At 40.5% G+C, this 14,710-nt stretch overlaps 1 protein-coding gene across 4 annotated transcripts in view; it reads right to left on the bottom strand.

Annotated features, from left to right (window-relative positions):
- DENND1B (DENN domain containing 1B) overlaps positions 1 to 14,710 on the bottom strand; it is a 256,636-nt gene that overhangs the window by 226,175 nt on the left and 15,751 nt on the right. The window contains exon 1 of one of the 4 annotated variants that reach the window (XM_063114158.1): positions 267 to 414. The exons of the other annotated variants lie outside the window; for them this stretch is intronic. Within the exon in view, the coding sequence (XP_062970228.1) occupies positions 267 to 283 (17 nt within the window). The 5' untranslated portion in view covers positions 284 to 414. Of the gene's footprint in view, positions 1 to 266; positions 415 to 14,710 lie in introns of those variants that run through there. 4 annotated transcript variants of the gene reach the window in all.

Below are 14,710 nucleotides of genomic sequence, written 5' to 3'. Positions count from 1 at the left end.
CCACGCACACGTACAGACAACGGGACGAGTCACATCGGACACTCGGGGACAACGACGAACCCGCAGCGGGCGGCGTCAGGGGCCGCTCGGCCTCCGCCTCTCTCCGGGAGGAGCCGTGCAGACCCCGCCGGGGCCGGGGACGCGGGGCCGGGCAGGCTTTGCGGCCTAGCGCTGTCCCGCCGCCCGGCCCGGGATGGGGGTCGGGCCGCACCCCCCGGCCGCCGGGCCGCCGTCGGACGCCCACCCCGCCCCCCACTCCCACTCACTTGGTCCTGCAGTCCATGGTCACATGTCGGGGTGGGGCCGCCTGTCCCGCCGCCAGCTGCTCGAGGGTCGTGCCGCCCCCGCCCCCGCCGGCCCGCTGGGCAGGAGCCGCTCACAGCAGCGGCGGCGGCGGCGGGCCCATGTCCGCGGCGCCCCGGAGCTTCCCCGCCTCCCACCCCACCCCTAGAGCCTTTTTGTGACAGCAGCAGCCGCGTGGCCGCCGCCCCCGCCGCCACCACAGCTGGGGCCTCACAGTTCCTGCGACCGGGGCCGCCCGCGGCGGCTCCTGCACCTTCTGCAAACCAGGAAGTCGACGGGAGGGGGAAGGGGCGCGCGGGGACGCGCCCGGCGGCTTCACCTGGGCCGCGCGGCCTGCGGGCCGGAGCCTGCGGAGGAGACGGGGGCGGGCCCGGGGCTGCCAGAGGATGGGGGGGGTCGAGGGCCTGCCCGGGTCGTCCGCGCACCCCTGGCTACCAAGCCAGAAAGGCGAGGTGTTCCTTGTGTCCTCAGCACCGGACCTTTCTGGATCCAGTCCAGGCTCCGGGTTGCCAGGGCTACAACCCCACCCCCACCCCCCCAACAGGGAAGAACCTGAAAAAGTACCTCGACTTGCGGTATTTTCCACTTCACGTGCACACGAATTGGGTTCCTTTCATTTCAGGCTGCAAATTCAGAGCTCAAGGGGATGCTCCTGGCCCCTGCCTCACTCCAGCTGTGTGGCCTGATGACCGCTCTCTGGAATCCAGAGCGGCCCCCCTTCTGATGCAGGAATGTTCAGACATGTGCACCTGCTAAATAGCTCTGTCAAGTAGCAAAATGATAGTGCTCCACTTGCCAGCACATATGGGAGACAGACATTCCTATACCACTGACTGCAGCATAAACAAGGACTAATTTTTAGACACAGGCATGGTAGTGGCTGGCTTCAGAGACTAGCAGCCTAGGGGAGCTCAGGCAGGGCACCACCGATGAGTGGGATGGGAGGGGCTAATTTGCAAAGCACTAAAGCACGTGTTAAGCAGGTTATGTGCAGTTGCCTCACTTAGTACTTGCAATAGCTTGTGATCAGCATTTTACAGGTGAAGAAACTGAGGCCAGGCTAAACCAGTGAGTAACGGCAAAACACCAGAGCTCTCTGATGCTGATTATCATACTTCATACTGCCTCCCCCCTTCCCAGCTGCCTCATGTTTAGGATCTACTGAGAAGAGATGTAAAAAACAGTCTTATGATGGACATTCAAAAGATTATCCAGAGTTGGGCTGTTACACAGAGATTTTTCTGGAGAATGCCTTCTCCCAACTAACATTGTCACTGTTGACACATAGCCACAGTGTTTTTTATCCAAATGGGGTTTGCTTCAGACTTTATTCATGCAGAAGGTAAGACGATGAGAGGAAGTCAAATGCGGTATGAATGTAGTGAGTCATGAGACATAAAAGTCAGACAAGGAGTCTTGGGGATTAAATAAAGAATTTAGAGCCAGAGAACCTAAAATTAAACTCAATTACAGGGAACTTAAACTTTCTTGCCAAAGTTGGGTGTTACTTGATCAATAAAACGAGATTATTGCATAAGCCACGGATCTATTAGTCAAAAATTAGGACATAACTGGGAAACAAACGAACAAAAATTGTATTTTAGCATAACATGCCATAGCTTGACTTGGGGTGAGACACTTCAGTTTCTCGGTTCCTACATTTGTAAAATGGTAATTATTACTTGTATATTGCATGAGCAGTGTGATGTTCAAGTAAAGAAGTGCTATTTGTGTTATCTTTTGAGAAATTATTCTGTGAATTTCAGTTTCACAATTAGGCAAACTACCCCACATACTTTTTCCCCCCCAAGTAAAGCTGTTTCTACTTAAGAAGTTACCAAACTCCAAAGCCTTGAAAAAACTTCCGTAAACTAAAAACCACTTTTCTCCAAGTATTACTGAATTTCTCAAACTTCTCCTCTCGTTATAATTAATTCTTCTCTAAAGAAAGGAACCCTACCTGGGGTGCCTGCATCAGGAGTTTTTAGTTTGGGGTGAGAAAACAGTAATACAGTTGTTTTCCCCATCGTTGTTGGGATTTATTAAAGTAACAGTCATACCCCTGCGTAATAAAAAATTGTTATTTATTCAACTTACATTAAGTATATGGAGGGGAAATTCATGCACACTCCAAAGCAAAAATTTTTAAGCCAGCTTTTAGGCTGACCATAATGAAGAGATTTATCTAGTTTGGTATGACTGAGGTAAAAGGGATAGGAACACAGGTGGACATGATTTGCATGCATGATTTGTTAAAAATTACTGGAAAAAGAATTCTGTATATACTTATATTGGTAGTATGCTTATTGAAGCCCGTGGTATAATTTTAGTAACACTCATTTCATATAGAACTTCCCATATGACTGATAGAGAAGCGTACAAAGGTAAAACCTTCCAACTGGTATTAGATCTTCCTGAGATCATATTTCAGAATAAACTTCCTACTTGACAATTGATATTAACATTTTTCTGGACTGAAGTAGTCAAAGAACATGGTCTGTATTGTCAAAGAACATGTTCTAAAGGCTACTAGACTTTTAAACTGGTTTCAGATTTATTTTAGATTTATTTTAAATGTTTTGCGTGGGTTTGTAAAGAATATACATTCTGCAGTTCTTGGAACTGTAGTATTCTAAAAATATGACCTTGATCAAGTATAATGGTTGTGTTGTTGACATCTTCTGCTCCTGAATTTACATTTGCTACACAATTCAATTAATGAGAGAGGTGACCTAATATATTCTAATATGATGGTGGATTTGTCTGTTTAAACTTATATAGCTCTTTCAACTTTTGCTTTGTATAGTGTGGAGCTGTGTTATAATATACATACCAGTTTATAGTTTTTAAATCTACCTGGTAAATTGGACCATTTGTCATTATGTTGTTACTTTCTTTACCTCTAATGCTTTATAGTAATGCTTTCACCTTAGATTACAGTTTTCTTCTGAGTAGTATTTGCCTCATATTAGTATATCTCTTTTCATCTTTTTACATTCAAATTTTCTAAATCACTTTGGACTTATCTAACAAACTTTAATTTTGATTTTTAATACAGTCTGATCATCTTTGGCTTTTATGTCAAGCTTTTAGGCCACTTGCAGGTGTTAAAATTGCTGATAACTTTGAATTTATTCCTGCCGTCAAATTTTGTACTTCCCATTTGTTTCTCCTGATTTTTTCCTTTCTCCTTTGCCTTCTTTAGGATGGACTTTATTTTATACTTCCATTTCTGCCTCCCCACCCCCCGCCCACCTTTAGTTTGGAGGTTCTATATTCTGTTTCTATTCTATTAAATAGTAGTTATCCTAGAAATTTTAATAGGCAAATTTTAACTGATTAAATACAGAGTTCATCCTCCATCTCCCAAGCGACACAAGGACCTTTAAAACCCCCTTAAAAACTACAGCACTTTATACATGTTGTTTTATTCAATATTTGTTTAGATTTACCCAGAAGTTATTTTTTAACTTTACCCAAAACTTATTTTGCTCTTCTTTCTTATTTTCATCTTAGATCTGCCATCTAGGACCACTTTCCTTCCACCTAAAATATATGCTGTAGGTGCTGGCACATTCACTCACTTTTTGTTTGAGTGGGAATGTATTTGTTTCACCCTCATTCTTGAAAAATATTTTCACTGATAAAGAATTCTAAGTTTACAATTATTTCTTTCCATATATTGTCAATATCATTACACTGTCTTCTAGGTTCCCTAGTTACAATTTGAATTGTGAAAGTAATCGTAAAAGGTAATCTGTCTTTTCTCTCTGGATACATTTAAGATTTCTCTTTTTGTCTTTAGTTTTCTATAGTTTTACTATGAAGTACCTAGGTATAGATTATTTTAAATCCCTCTTTATTGTTTTCTTTGATTTTCCTGAGTCTGAATTGGTGACTTCATCAGTTCTGGAAATTCTGAACTCCATTCTTTCTTTATTTTCTTTCTAGAACTCTGATTATACACATATTCTCATATTACCCTCTACGTCTTTTAACATCTCTTTTTACCTCTCTGGGCTGAATTCTGAATAATTTCACAAATAGCTTCCTGCTCACTAATTCTTTCTTCAGCTTTGTCTCATCTTGTGTTAAAGTTGTCCACTTAGTTTTTAATTTATATTATCTTTATTTCTCAAGTTCTGTTTGGTTATTTTTAAAACCTGCTTTCTCTTAACTCATATTTTAAGCTTTTCCTTACTTTCTTAAGATATATTTGACAAACATATTTTAAATTCTATTTCAGAAAATTTCAATATCTAAAGCACTTGTGGATCTGATAGAAAAAAAAACTATCTGATTTTTTTTCCTGCTGGCTCTTATTGATGGTCCCTTGTATTTTTTCCATATGTGATGATTTATTTTCATATTATCTGATCCTTGGAGCTGTATATAGGAAATATTATTACGATCTGAAATGAAGATAAGTTCTCTAGAGAGGATATGCATTTACTGCTGGCAGATGCTGGTAGATGCTGGAGGCATTAGCAGCTTCAGGACCATTTCATACTAAATTCTCAGCTTGAAATTTTTCAGATCACCCTTGTGAGATCTGGCTTGTAGCTATGAATCCTCCAGGAAAATTTTTTCCCCTTAACTCTGTTCTAGTGTTTGAGACAATCAAATTTCCTTGAATCTTTTTGGGGTGTCAGTTTAAGAGGTGTATCCTATTGGATTTCCCACATTGGGAAGGGTCTCAAGCCCTATAAGACCATGACAACAGATGCTCAAGTTCATCCAGCTTAACAAATACCCTCAAGATGAAAGGTGGCTCTTATGGCTACTTTTACTTGCCCCTTATCCCTCATCCCCAAATATTTCTTCCTTGATTTCCTGCTCCTGAATGCATTTTAAAATATTTTTTAATATTTAATTCTGAATTTTTAGCTAATTTTGATGGACATTTTGACTGTCATGATTGCCTAGTTCTTCTATAGTATCATGTAAAATGGACTAAAAGCAACTTTTTACCTGCCTAATAATGTCTTCCTTTCTCAAGCCATACCCAAAGAGTACCTGATTTAAACATCCTCATATATCAGTGGTGTAGAGAAATCCAAGTTCGGGGACTTTAGCGAGCCAGCTGCCCTGTTTCCCAATGTACTGTGATAACCATAAAGGTAACTACTGGCTCCCCAGCACCCAACCACTCATACATTGTATCCATGTAGAAATATGTTTTAGACAGAAGTAAAGAGATACTGATACCCAGAAGTGACTACCTTGACAGCTCCTTTCCCTTTGGAGTCTGGAAAGACAAACACTATTATAAACTCTAAAATGGTATTTTTTAAGTAATAGCATTAACAATGTTTGGGGTTCAGTATAACTTAACTAGACTCATGTGGGCTGTGAGCCTCATCAAATTATACCAAGGTTTTGAGTTCCATACAATTAACTTAGGTTGCTTTCACACCTCATAGGTTATAAATTTAGTGTTCTGTGTTGATTTAAAAGCCAATTACAATAAGAACGTTGTCTTCCAGTTTGTATGTTTTTGGGTTTTGGTGGCTGGCTGGTATGGGACCTGAATTTTTGACCTTGGTGTTATATAATTCCACACTCTAACCAAATAAGCTAACCAGCCAGCCTTCTAGTTTGTAGCAAAAGGGCTCAGATAAATGTTGGTACCTTTATTACCAAATCTGAACATACTCAAGTATCATAAAATTCAAGTGGTAAATGATGATATTTGTTTCTTTTACTATTACATTTTTAATAAAAAGATAGTAAAATTCTCAAAAATAATACAGCACAAGATTTCCTTCCCTCTTTTTCAGGTGACTTGCGGAATTGTGGAATAAATTCTCTTACCTCTGACCAGCTTCTGCTAGTTCTCCCTTATATTCGTTCCTCAATCTGCCAGACATTGGAAAATTTAAAACAGTCCTTGGAGTTAAGATCAAAGAATATTTGAAGCAGAGTATCACCAACAGACTGTCATCACAGGAGTCAAATTTTCTTCAGGGATCCTTTGAGGAGTCTCACTTGGGCTTTAAGCAACAGTGCAGTGTTTGTATAACCCTGTGGCACTGCATGGGAAAGAATTTCCTAACCCCACCCACCAGATACTCCACAGCTCTGCTCACACCCGTTTAACACTCTCAGGAGAATGAGTAATCACATCCAATGAGCAATGTCATTAGAATGTTCTGGATGGAAACATAGAAGAGTATCTAATGTGGTGCTTATAGTTCAACAAAATCAGCATCCCCTGTAAGCAACCCTAATTCTAATGTAAATAGAGAAATGATCAAAACAAATTTTTGTGTGCCAAGTTCTGCTTTCCTAAAATACAAGGAAATAGGCAAATATGATCAATTCTTGGGGGGTTGGGGGGAGGGGAATGCAATAAGCCAACAAATAGAACTCAGTCAAATACCAGGTGAAAAGGTATAACTACACAGCAGAAGTTCCTTTGAATGATGAACAGAGACACAAAACTCCAAAATACGAGTATTTGATAACCCGTCCCTTTTCGTACTATTGCAAATAAGGAAAAGATAAAAATAAAAAAAGACTAAAAGTTCTCTTTGGCTTCAAAAGTATGGGTATCATCTTATCTCTCTGCTATTGTTTCTGATGTCACAGACCCAAGACTTGGGCAATCATCTGGTGATCTCTGGGAAGGGAGAAGCAAAATGGCAGCTCCTTGAAACTGACCAAGGTCTTCTTAGTTTGGTGGAAATTTATTTGCTTCCTTTGTAAAAAGGACTGTTTTACCTGCTTTTCTTCATTCACTGTACACAAATCCAGGAGTTTCTTCCCATCTTCTTGAGACTGCCAATCAGGACAGCTGGGCTTGGCTGGAATGGGAAGGAGGCTTTTGGACCCATGATTCAGCCTGACAGTCTGCACACGACTTGATAGGCTTCCTGCATCACTGTGAACTGACTGCTCTTTCTGCCTGCAACTCAGCTACTTCCTGGGTCCTCCCTTCACTTCCCTCTTGGATTGAGTCGTGAATCAGGAACATATAAAATTAGTGTGTGCACTGTACATAGTAATTATACTGTGTTCTCACTGTGTTTACTCAAGAAAACTACCAGATAGGTGCAGCTAATTCCTATTCTGTGATGATGTAAATAAAGCCATTGATTACTACACAACCCATTTATTTTTCTCTGTGATTTTTAACACACACATCTTGCATTCCTCTTTAAATAAGCAGCTATATAAACTCTTAAATAACATATGCATGAATTCATGAGGAGAGGCCTAATACCAGAATTAGAAGGCAGATTTTAAATCAAATGGCCTATTATTGAGCTAGAAACAACTCACTCCTGCAAACCAGCTGGGAAAATTACTTCTAGTTTGTAAAAGCAAAAAAAAAAAAAAAAAAAGCAAACATTTGAATCACTACATAATTTGTGGACAAATATTTCATGTACATATCAGAAAGACAAGCCTTACCACATTTGCATTTATCATTTTTTACAGTTGTTGTGACTTTGTCAAGTACTTTATGATCATTTTTTATTAGCTGGGTCTCTCAATAGTCCTGTGACGTATAGATTAGTAGGTAAAACAGGTACTGTAAATAATAAAGCAGGAAGCTAACTCTCCAGGGACATTTTATTGCAAGAATGCTGTGTGGAAGAATGCACTTTCCCCTGCTTGACGGAGAGAGACACGAGGATACAGAAGTCAGCCCGCATAATACTACTGAGCCATTTTTGAAAGCCATTTTCTTCATAAACCTCATATGTATCTCCTTTCTCTCTCTTGCTCCCTCTCTGTTTCTCAAAACAAAAGTAAGCAAAGCTCAAGTGGGTCTATACTTTAACTCAAAAGCATTTATTATTATATGGTATCTCCCTCACTGATACTTTTAAGTACAATTTACAAGCAGCATTAAACACTTGTGTAGTCATACATTTCTTTAAGAGTCTTTCATGCAAATTGTAGGATAAAAAAATTTTATATGAGAAATTAAAAGAAATATTAGTTTGTTATTACTTATTATTACTCTCTCATTTTACAGATAATGAAAGCTAAAGTTAAAAGAAACCTTCTTAAAGTAATTAGTCCATAAACTGTCTTTATAGAAAAGCTTTGTCTAGAAACTAGATTTCCTGGTTCTCAAAGATGAAAATGTAAAATTAAAGTATAGTTCTCTATGAACACTCATAAGAATTGAAAATACACCTTATATTATGAATCTCTGTCATTTTATATTCATTTTATTACAGTCTGTGGTATGAGGCTTTATTCAACATATAGTTTTAAACCATGGCATTAAAGTTACATACTGGGAAAAATAATATGATACTTTTTCTTTTCATTTTTTTATGAAGGATGGTGGCCTTGAGAGAAAAAAAAGGCCAATGAAGATAAGCTATCTGCATCGTCAAGGAGTTTATTATTGCGAATGGATGCTAGAAACAGCTGCCAGGGGGATTTGAATTGCCAGTTATTTTTAAACGGGCTCAATCACTTGTCCCTTGAACCAATGTCTAAATCTTATCTTCTAGTGTTTGTCCATCGTGCTTTTGACCGCTTCTCCACATTGCTGGCTCTCGGCTGTGCTGTGAAGTTGCCTTGTCCTGTCCTGTTCCTGTTCTTCTTTGAATGAACAGAGCCTCTAGAGATGCTGTCTTTTGTTTTAAGCCATCTTGCACTTTTCCTGCATGTCTCCACTTCTCCAAGAGTTCCCTATGTGTCTGTGCTCCCGGACTTAGTTGGAGTACCTGATCATAAAGGCTACCACTACTCTTGAGTAAAGTTAGCTTCTTTGCCTAAGCTAATACAATTTTTATCATTAGCAACCACATAGTTCCTGCACTCATGGAGCTCATAGTCTAGTTGATGGAGACTGACAATAAACATACACAATAAAATTTCTGATAATAATGAGTGGTAAGAAGAAAATGAACAGAATACTGATATAGAGTGATGAGTGGAGGGCTACTTCAGCTAGGACAGACAAGGCAGCCTCTCAAAGGTGAAAATATTTGAACTTCAACTGCAATGACGAGAAGACAGCAGCTGTGTGAAAATATAGGGAATGAGACTTCCTGGCAGAGAACAGGTCATACACAGTCTCTGAGGCTGGTACGACCTCAGCACATTCAAGAAAAGCCAGGGCGACTGGTAACAGTAGTAGAAGATAAGGTCAGAGAGGCAGGCCCAGGCCAGATTGTGAAGGGCTTCTACAAGCCATGGTGTTATGGGTCAATTGTGTCCCCCAAAAGTTCATGTGTTGGAAATTTGATCCCAGCTGTAACAGTATTAAGAGGGCGGGAAATCCAATTATGGTATTTGAAAGGTGGGACATTTAAGAGGTGATTGGATCATGAGGACTGTGCCCTCATGAGTGGATGGATCCATTCATGGAGTAATGAGTTATCATGGGGGTGGGCCGATGACTTTACGAGGAGCATATGAGAGAGCTCTTTCTATTCTCCTGCCATGTGATACCCTGAGTTGCCACAGGAGCCTGTATAGAGTTCCCACTCAAAAGAAGGCCCTCCCACAAAAAATGGTTCCATTGTATAATATTAAATATACTAATTATCCTGATTTGAGCACTACATATTTCACACAGGTAATGATATTCAACTCTGTACCCCACAGATATGTACAATCAACTGTGTTACAGTAAAAAGAAAAAAAGAAGACCCTCACCAGATGCACTCTCTGGACCATGGACTTCCCAGCCTCTAAAACTGTAAGAAATAAATGTTATTTGTTTATAAATTACCCAGTTTCAGGTATTCTGTTATATGCAACAGAAATGGACAAGTACACATGGTAAAGACTCTATTTTATTCTACTTGCTTATAGAAAGCTATTAAAGGAAAATAAACATAGGGGCACAGTAGGGGGTTAAGGAATACCTTTATGAGGTGCTTTCATAATCCAGGAGAAATGATTATGCTCTGGATTACAGTTCCAGTGAAAAATGATAGGAAGTTGTCATGTTTCAAATACATGTAGGAGGTATCACTGTTTAGAATCACCAATGGATTGGATGTGAATAGGAGAAAATGACTACTAGCTTTTTGGCCATTTGATAAGGGACAGAGGTAAGGATATATGTGTGAGTATGGGGTGAGGAAGGAACCAAAAGTACTTTTTTAAATGATAAAATGTTGAGATGCCTTAGACACCCAAGTGAAGATGTGACCTAGGCAGTTGTCTACCAAGGAAACCAGACTGGCAAACTTGCATAGTATAAACTACTATGCAAGTCTATCCTATGAATTATAGATGCTATAATTATTACCATGTTAACATCCAGGCATTGTAGGCAGACAGCTAAAGTTTATGAGGCATGATTTCAGCCCACTGGTACACTAGGACTCCATTGATTAGTAAAGCTTTTCAGAGTCAGGTTATCATGAAGACTTCATCATTGTCCCCTAGTTTTCTCTAATGATTCACTGCCACAGCAGACACTATACAAAAGTAAAAGATAGAGTCCTATTATTTTGGTAATATGTATCAAAAAGCCTAAAATGCATAGCAAGAAGAGCATGCATAAATTCAACCAAAACAAGAGGAAATTAAGTACCCTTGCACTCACCTTGAAGGCATGAAGATGCTCTCTGATTGCTTCACATTCTGTGACACTGATTCAGGTACTACAGGGGAGCCTGGCAGCTTATTGAGGCTGTGACAGAATCTACAGAATCACTGAAATGACTTGTAAGAGCACCTCAGCATAATCTGGAATCAGACCTAAGTCCATGAACAGAAGGGCAGAAGTCCCCCCACTGTAATGGGCTCCACTGGTTACAATCTTCCTGCAAGAAGCCCAGAGTGGACTATAGCAGAGCCTTTGTTGACACACTTTGCCCTAGGCTATTCAGTCAGGTTCAGGTATACAGCTAATCAATGTGGTAGGACAGAAGCTTCTGAGGCTGAGACCCTGCATTTAGTTTGTTTGGCAAGCTCAGAATCAAGTTCAAGTGGTAAGTTTATAAACAGCATTACATGCTACCAAATACTAAGGCATGCATAGATGAAACTCAAGCCATCATAAAAGATGGCAGTAATATTTCATAGCACCTGCACTATGTTTCTCTTCTCACCTTTCAATGAAAGAATTCAAAGCACAAAAAATAAAGTAATGATGAAATGCCAAGAAGTCTCTAATGACAAGTTAAACTACTCCTAGGCATCACCGCACCACCGTGTACTACAATGCCCCTACAAACCCCTCTCAGCAAAGACTCTCATGAGTTTACTTGAATTGTATCCCCAAACTTAATCACTTTGGAATCTAAATATAAGAAACCTGGCCCTTTTAGGCCCCAATTACTGTTCTCCCTAATTTCCCAAAGCAGCCAGAATGCATCACCCATAAAGTGTGTAAAGCAAGAGAGTGAAGTCAGCAAGATGGCACAATGGGACTTTCCAGGGATCATTTCTTCTCAGAACTATCAATTTGAACAACCATCCATACACAAAAACACCTTCACAAGAGCTAAGTGAGAGATTATGGAGCATAGAAATAAGAAAAGATACCTTGAAGAGTGTAGAAAGGACAGTTTCACATTACCTGTGTCACTCCCACCACCAAGCCTGAAGACATCAACTCAGATAGAGACACCCTCCACGTGAGGGAAGGAGAGTAAAATGAGCACTCAACTTTGCTGCACACCTCAGTACAGGCCCACCCCAGTGTACCTGGTGTCATGCTAGATGCCCAGGATCTAGTCACTAGGCTGGCCTCCACTGCTTCAGGTTGTAGGACAGCCCCAGCAAGAGACAAGCTCCCACTGCCCCAGACCCTGGGCTTCAGGTCTACCCCAGCACCAGGCCCACCCAGTAGACTCAATCTCTAGGCCTGACCCCATAGCCCCAGTTTCATACTGCCTGCAGCCTGCAGTTCAGCCCCTGAGATAAAAGCTCCATGCCAGCTCTGCAAAAGGCCAGCCCCTGTGGCCCCAGGCTCCAGGCCTGTCCCAAGTTCCAGACCAGCCTAGAGCTAGGTTGGCCCACATAGCCCCAGCCTTCAGGCCCACCCAAGCACCAGGTTGACATCCCCAACCTATGACACTAGGCCATCACCTACAGACATAGGTTCCAGGTCTACCCAGTGTCAGGCTGGTCCCTGCAGCTTCATCCTCAAGGATAGGCCTTACAGCCCCACACTACCAGACATAGGTTCAGGCTCTCCCAGTAGACTCTAGTACTAGACCAGCTCCCATGGATCCAGGCTCCAGGACCATCCCAATGGACCCAAGTTCCAGGCCAGCCCTCGCAGACATAGATAGCCTCCAGACCAGAACCCACACACACACACTCCAGGCTAGCCCTGCAGATCCAAGCTCCAGGTTAGTCCCCATGGCACCAAGATCTAGTGGACCCAGGGTACAGTCCTGCTCCAGCAGACCCAGAGTCCAGGCCAACCTGGTAGGCCCTGGTGTGAGGCTAGCACCCCTGGACTGAGACTCCAAGACCATCCCTAGAGACCCAATCTCCAGGCACTTTTTCATATACATACACTTGATGACCATTTAAAAAAAAGTTTTTGTGTGCAGTAGAAATTAAACTATTATTAGTTTAAAATAGACTTTTATAACTATAGTATATTTATGTAAGCCTTATGGTAACCACAAAGAAAAAAAAAATAGTAAACACACAAAACACAGAGAGAAAGGAATCAAAGCATGCCACTAGAGAAAATCATCAAATCATGAAGGAAGATAGCAAGAGAAAGAAAGAAACAACAAAACAATCCAAAAACAATGAACAAGAATGGAAATAGTAAATCCTTACCTATCAATAATTACTTTAAAAATAAATGGATCAAATTCTACAATTAAAAGTCACAGAATGGCTGGATGAATAGAAAAAAAACTAGGTCTAACCATCTGATGCCTAAAAAAGACACAGTTTAGCTTTATGGACACACAGGCAAAAAGTGATGGAATGGAAAAAGATATTCCATGAAAAGTATAACCAAAAGAGAGCATGAGTGGCTGTATAAATATCAGACAACATAGACTTTAAGTAAAAAAATGTAATAAGAGACAAAGAAGGTCATTATATAATGATAAAGGGATCAGTTTATCAAGAAGATATAATAATTGTAAATATATGTGCACCCAACATTGGAGCACCTAAGTATATAAAATAAACATTAACAGAATTGAAGGGAGAAATAGAGAACAATAGTAGTAGTAGAGGACTTCGATATTCCCTTTTTTTTTCTTAAATTTTATTTTGTCGATATACATTGTGGTTGATTATTGTTGCCCCTTACCAAAACCTCCCTCCCTCCTCCCTCTCCTCCCTCCCCCACCAACAATGTCCTTTCTGTTTGCTTGTCATATAAACTTCAAGTAATTGTGCTTGTTATATCTTCTCAACCCCGATTTTTTGTGTGTGTGTGTGTGTGTGTGTGAATTTATATACTAATTTTCAGCTCCCACCAATAAGTGAGAACATGTGGTATTTCTCTTTCTGTGCCTGACTCGTTTCTCAAGTTCCATCCATGTTGTTGCAAATGGCAGTATTTCACTCATTTTTATAGCTGAGTAGTATTCCATTGTAAAGATGTACCCCATTTTCCGTATCCACTCATCTGATGATGGACATTTGGGCTGGTTCCAACTCTTGGCTATTGTAAAGAGTGCTGCAATGAACATTGGGGAACGGGTATACCTTCGACTTGATGATTTCCATTCCTCTGGGTATATTCCCAGCAGTGGGATAGCTGGGTCATATGGTAGATCTATCTGCAATTGTTTGAGGAACCTCCATACCATTTTCCATAGAGGCTGCACCATTTTGCAGTCCCACGAACAATGTATGAGAGTTCCTTTTTCTCCGCAACCTCGCCAGCATTTATCGTTCAGAGACTTTTGGATTTTAGCCATCCTAACCGGGGTGAGATGGTATCTCAGTGTGGTTTTGATTTACATTTCCCGGATGCTGAGTGATGTTGAGCATTTTTTCATATGTCTGTTGGCCATTTGTATATCTTCCTTAGAGAAATGCCTGCTTAGCTCTTTTGCCCATTTTTTAATTGGGATGCTTGTTTTTTTCTTGTAAAGTTGTTTGAGTTCCTTATATATTCTGGATATTAATCCTTTGTCAGATGTATCTTTTGCAAATATTTTCTCCCACTCTGTTGGTTGTCTTTTAACTCTTTTAATTGTTTCTTTTGCTGTGCAGAAGCTTTTTAGTTTGATATAATCCCATTTGTTTATTTTTCCTTTGGTTGCCTGAGCTTTTGGGGTCGTATTCATGAAGTCTGTATCAGGTCCTATTTCTTGAAGTGTTTCTCCTATGTTTTCTTTAAGAAGTTTTATCATTTCAGGGTGTATATTTAAATCCTTAATCCATTTTGAGTTGATTTTAGTATATGGTGAGAGGTATGGGTATAGTTTCATTCTCCTGCATATGGATATCCAGTTATCCCAGCACCATTTGCAGAAGAGGCAGTCCC

Source organism: Cynocephalus volans, chromosome 11 (assembly GCF_027409185.1).
Source record: "Cynocephalus volans isolate mCynVol1 chromosome 11, mCynVol1.pri, whole genome shotgun sequence".
Taxonomy (NCBI): Eukaryota; Metazoa; Chordata; class Mammalia; order Dermoptera; family Cynocephalidae; genus Cynocephalus; species Cynocephalus volans.
Note: the sequence above shows the minus strand (reverse complement) of the source record. Positions and strands in the feature narration are given on the sequence as shown.